Raw genomic sequence first — 6136 nt, forward strand, 5'->3', positions numbered from 1 at the left:
CATCTTTAAAAAATTTATAATGATTATTTCATGATGAACCATACTCTATGACCAAACTAAATTTATTGTAGATTACAACAAAACATAATATAGTAAAAAATGCATCCCTGTACAGTACAATAAAGCAAGTAAGAAAGACGACCAACATCCCAAAAAATTACAGCCAATTTATTGGCTCAATATTTTTAAAAAGGGCGGTCCATACGCATACAGCTAAAGTATGTTGCTTTGCATAAAGAAAACCAAATATTATTTTTTATTATTTTCTTATGAAACTCTCATTTTCTGCATCTAACTACTAATATTAAAAAAAATGGAAATGGAAACTCTAATAACATCAAAATCCAAACAATTGTACAAATAATTAAATATGTGAAAAAAGATGAAAGCAAACACATTGTACCAAATAAGTAGAAATAATTATAATATGCACGACAAATAGTCAATACAATAATATATATATATATATATATATATATATATATATATATATATATATATATATATATATATATATATATATATATATATAATTCTTTTAAAAATAGTACTTTTGAGACTTTTGGGATATTGTGTGAATCCCATATCATCGTACACATCTTCCTATGAAACCATGTTGCTTGCATTAAATTTATCTTTCTAAGAGATAGGAAGAGCTTAACATTTTTGTTAGGAATTTCTCCAATTCCTTTGACGAAAATGATCTGAGTCATTGAGACTCATGGATTCACTCAATAGTATATTATCCAAGCTTGTGGTTCCTTGTTCAATAACCTTCTGAAATTTCTTGATAACTATGGAAATATATATATCATTGACAGATGCACAAATTATTTATTTGATGAGGAAAAGAACCAAAAATAAAATATCTAGAATTTGCCTCTCCACTTCAGATTGTGAATTGCAACAATGTTTTCATCTCTGGTGAGGAGCTCCCATGTCATAGCTACATCGCCTAATGTTGTTGCGACCCTAAGAAAATTCTCCCTTCCCATTGCTTTCAGTATTTTTTTTCATTTCCATAGAAAGATAGTCCTTAAGCAAAGAATTGGAGCTTGAACATTTTCTTGTAGAACCCATTCCAATGACATAAGCAAACAAAGAGACATGGAGACATCGACTCTGTTAGCACTTGAACAGTTTGACATAATGCCTTGGAGAAATATGTTATTCAAAGAAATGCACAAAAAATTCAAGCAAATGCAATGGACATGTGTAAATCCAAACTCATTGTTGCTAGCGTCTAGCCTATTTGTACCAAAATGGAAACTTTTGAACAAGGAATAGACATACATAAAACAATTATGAAAAGGAGTATTTTGTGATCTTCTCTATGCATGAAAACTGTGGAAGCACAGACAAGGCACATAAACTGTTCAACCAAATACATGTGGAAGCACAGACAAGGCATGTGGACTACAAAACAAATGGAATCTATATAATGCACAGGAAATTAATTTTTGCGTTGAATTACCTATTGGTTGCTTGGTATGCCTTTATTGCATATTGACATTTTAACACATTTTATTTTAAATTAAAAACTCTGAATTTTATTTTACTTTAAAATTTTAAAATTTAAAGTAATATTTTAATAATTATATTTTAATATATATAATTGAAGTTTTACATATTATGTATCCATATTTCAAATATATTTTATTTTTAATTAAAATTTTAAATCTTTTTTTATTTTTGTTTAAATTAGATTTTTAGATATTTCTTAATTATAACATATAAATTATAAATATGTTGCATAATTAATTAATTATATATTTTAAAAGGTATATTATTTTTTATTTTTAAGATTTAAATAATTATTATATTATATTATATATTAAATATATTATATAAATAATAAAAGACTTGTCCACCTCCATTTAATCTCTATCTTCCTCTCTACCTTTCTTTCCTATTTCTACTTACCTCTCCTTGCACTACTCTCTTTTTCACCATATCTATATGTAGCTTGGCAATGAAAATAAACAAAACGATACATTTAATTTGCATCACTCCACACATTTCCTTGGACTCAACTAAAAGTTCATGTGTCCTACACTAAGGGCATGCATAATTAATTAAAGAAATCAAATTACAATTATTTTACACCAATGCTTCCCTATCTTCTTTGGTAATACACATTTACACCAATGCATTTTTCTGAATTCAAGTGATTATGACCACGTGATTATTGGGTTTCACGCCTTGTCGTGTCTCGTAACACTGCATTTTCTTTAGATAACTACAAATAAAAAACCTTGTCGTTGAGGGATAGACTTCTTTATGCTTTGATCCTTCTCTCGCGTTCTAACATTACATTTGTTTCTCACAACTGTAAACAAAAAACCTTGTCATGGAGGGATCACACATCTTTATCCTTTTTGTGCAAGTGAATGGTTGTTGTGGGGAAGAAATAGAATATATTAAATTATTATTATTATTATTATTTATTTTTATATAATGCAACTATTAAATACACTTGTTTAAATTTTTTTTTTATATATAATATTATATTATAATTATATTTATTATATATTTTAACTTTTTAGATATTTTTCTATCTCCACATCTCCCTCTCTCTTATTGTCTCTCTCTATCTATCTCTCACCTTTATACATACAGTAATTGTTTCTCCCTATCCCTCTCTATTGAGCTTTGTCTTCACCCTCTCTCTCTCGCTCACTCACTTTATACCTCTCCCTAGATTACTTGTCTCGATCACCACCTTTCTCTCTCACTATTTCCCCCTCTATGTCTACAATAAAGTGGGTGATAGTTGCATTTCAATTATTGTTCATGTTTGTTTTAAAACAACTAAGCATGTTAATTTTATTAAAGTTAGATACAAAAGCTATTGAAGATGAGATAAGAGCTAGAATACTTTATGTTCATCTATGTTTACGATAGATGATAGATTAAGAGAAATCTCATCATTAAATTTACTTGTAGAATCAATGTGTATCATCACCATGTCAAGGATCATGTTTGCTTTCTATTATCTCCTATGTCTCAACAATATAGTTATTAGATGACCAGATGACACTGGTAATTAAGTGGAATAATTTATATAATAATTCAATCTAATAAAAAGGTTGATAAGCACAAAATCAATCTTTAGCAGAAAATTTTCTATAGTGAATATATAGTAATAATATATAAAACCTCACGTTTCCTCCACTTGTTTAGTTGAGCTGGCACAATCATCCAATTATGTATAAATTGAAGTATTGTGACTAATTTAATTATCAAAGGTCACATGATATGGATGTAGAAAAGTAACAATTACAATGATTGTTTTACATTATGCACACATATAAGTTAGAGTAGAAGCTTGGGGACAAGGAGTATATTTAGAAGAGATCACAAAGTACTAACGAACTATAGATATCATGTTTAGCATCTTTCATAATGAATATCTATTATTAGAACACTCCAATTAATTCAACACACAAATTAAAATAGCAGATGTGAAAGGAAAACAAAAAAAAATAGTATTTGTGGAACAAGAATTAACATCTAGCTAACTAGATTCTTCCAAATTTTGAAACCTAGCAAAACTAAGAGTACATAAGGATACAAGGATTTGGGTAAGCTAAATTTAAATAATAGTTACTTTGAAAATGTGTTCAAGACGTCATTTTAAGAATTAGAAGATGTGTATGATTAATGAATTTTAGTAACTATGATTTCTAAAAACTAAGTATAGTTAATTTCTCATTTCTACTCCATATCAATAAATTTTACCCTCTCACAATTTATTCACGCAAGATAATATTGTTATAATGTTGGATATAAATTCTTAACCCATTCTAAAGCCTACCATTGAGTTATCCAACAATACACAAATAAAAAACTTATAGAAATTATAAAAACAATAAAGTTTTTTAGTTGAGGGAAGTTTTCCGTGTAAAATATTTATAGAGATGGGCAATTTTATAGTAAGACCATTCCACTAAGAGGGAGACAACATTATTTAAGTTGTTGTAAATGAGCATATTAATAATAAAAAATAATACAGTAAATTTTAGACCTAAGATATTTAACTCACAACTTTCAAATAATAAAATCATCCTCCATTGATTAATCAATATGTATATTTTTAACATGAAATGATTTTTATGTAAAGAAAAACAAACTTAAATATAATTGAAACAATATCATCACTACAATACTTCTTTTCAAACATATAATAAACACTGAAATTAATACAATTATCATTTCCCTAAAATAAAGATTTTTAATTGATAAAAATCAACCAAGAAGATTTCCTAATGTGTACATACATACTATAATAGTAAAGTCTCATTTCAATGAGGTCCTAGTTTAGCCTTCCTTGTAGGGGCTAATAAATATAAGACCTTTCAACTAATACAAAAAGTAGTAGCCCTACTCTTAGAAACAAACAAAACATCGGTGCTACACAGTCTTTGATTCTCAAAGATTATCTTGTAAGACGTGACACCAATCAAGTAGTTCTTGGACTACCTAGAGGCAGGGGTCACCGGTTTTACGAAGAAGAAACTTCTGGATGAGGGGGCACTGAAATCTCAATTGTGCCTTCAAGCATTTGAACTACATTTTTCATCGTTGGTCTCAGATAGGAATCTTCTTGAATGCACCAAAGTCCCACCAACACCATTCTTTCCAACTGTGTTGCCTCAATACCTCTGCAATCCTGCTGCTCCACCAACTTTAAAAGCTGACCATATTTGAAACAGTCGTACACCCAATCGCACAAAACTATTTCATTTTCTGGCACATGCAAGTCGAACATTTTCCTGCAACAGATAATCTCCAAGAGCACCACTCCGAAGCTATACATGTCCACTTTCACTGTAACAGCCTTATTCTTCTGCCACTCAGGAGCTATGTAGCCGATGGTTCCGCGGGCCATAGTAAACGTTCTCGTTTGTTCTGCACCAATCAATTTGGACATTCCAAAGTCGGCTATCTTGGCATTGTAATTCTCATCCAGGAGAATGTTTTGAGGTTTTATATCACAATGAAGAATTGGGGCTGCACACTCTTCATCTAAGTAGAGGATTCCTCTTGCAATTCCAAAAGAAATCTGAACACGCAGCTCCCAATCAAGATCTCTTGTACCTTTAAATAATAGGTTGCTCAGAGATCCATTGCACATGTACTGGTATATAAGAAGCCTGTGGGAGTCCTCGGTGCAGAAACCATAGAGTTGAACAAGATTTTTATGATGGCATGCCCCAACGATACCCATCTCTGTTCTGAACTCTTTTTCTCCATCATGCTGTCCTCCTTGCTCGAGCAGATCGTCAAGTTTCTTCACAGCAATTACTCTTCCGTCAGACAAGACGCCTTTGTAGACCTTCCCAAAGGCCCCTCCTCCTATTTCCTGCTTGAAGCCTCTGGTCGCAGCATCGATCTCCTGAAAACTAAATACCTTCAACCCCACTGGATTAGCCTTATTATGTTCTTGTAAGGCTTTTAGCTTGGGTTTGCATGAATACAACCAAATTAATAAGAAAATTGCTCCAAAGACAAAGGAGCAACCGACAAGGATTATTCCAAGAACTGCAAGCCCCTCCCCCTTCCCCTGCTCCTGCTTTCTTGGCTTTGACGGCGTGGGGGGAACAGCATCGTAGACTCCGCTGTAGAGTTTCACAAAAGCTGTTGTCATGTTGTTTTCAGCGCCGTTCTTCATAGGGAGTGACTTCATCCAACAATGTTCTCCATGGCTATGATTGGCGTAGACGGCCACTGTGCAAAGGCAGTCTTCAAGGCATGCCCGCTTGCATGCAGCTGCGTTTGTGAAATTCAATCCCACGTAATCATTTCCCTCAAAATCTACCTGCTGAATCGTAAGCATTTTTGCGCCACTTGAGAGCTGCAGCTCTGATGCGGGAACGTGTTTTGACTGCATCCCTTTGATGGGTTATCACTGACCACAAAGTGGAATCCTGGAAGACAACTGCAATTACTTGAAACACCGGAAACTCGGCAGATTCCATTGAGACCACATATCATAGACCCACAAGGACTACCTTGCTGCCGAGCAACGAGGCTTATAACCAAGAGCAGATAAGCAACATATATGAGATGGAGGAGCGTTCTTTTAAAACCCATACACATAGACAAAGGCATAGACATACAATGAATGCAAAGC

General features: G+C 32.3%; 1 protein-coding gene across 1 annotated transcript; it reads right to left on the reverse strand.

Moving 5' to 3' along the window:
- Positions 1 to 4504: 4504 nt before the first annotated feature.
- LOC131856694 (G-type lectin S-receptor-like serine/threonine-protein kinase LECRK4) lies at positions 4505 to 5893 on the reverse strand. Its single transcript, XM_059208573.1, has one exon. The coding sequence runs from the start codon at positions 5891 to 5893 to the stop codon at positions 4505 to 4507; it is 1389 nt and encodes a 462-aa protein (XP_059064556.1).
- Positions 5894 to 6136: the final 243 nt, after the last annotated feature.

This window comes from Cryptomeria japonica, chromosome 7 (genome assembly GCF_030272615.1).
Source record: "Cryptomeria japonica chromosome 7, Sugi_1.0, whole genome shotgun sequence".
Classification (NCBI taxonomy): Eukaryota; Viridiplantae; Streptophyta; class Pinopsida; order Cupressales; family Cupressaceae; genus Cryptomeria; species Cryptomeria japonica.

Bases quoted from the DNA above. Each gene is read 5' to 3' on its own strand.
- LOC131856694 (XM_059208573.1), bottom strand. From the start codon at position 5,893: ATGCAGTCAAAACACGTTCCCGCATCAGAGCTGCAGCTCTCAAGTGGC.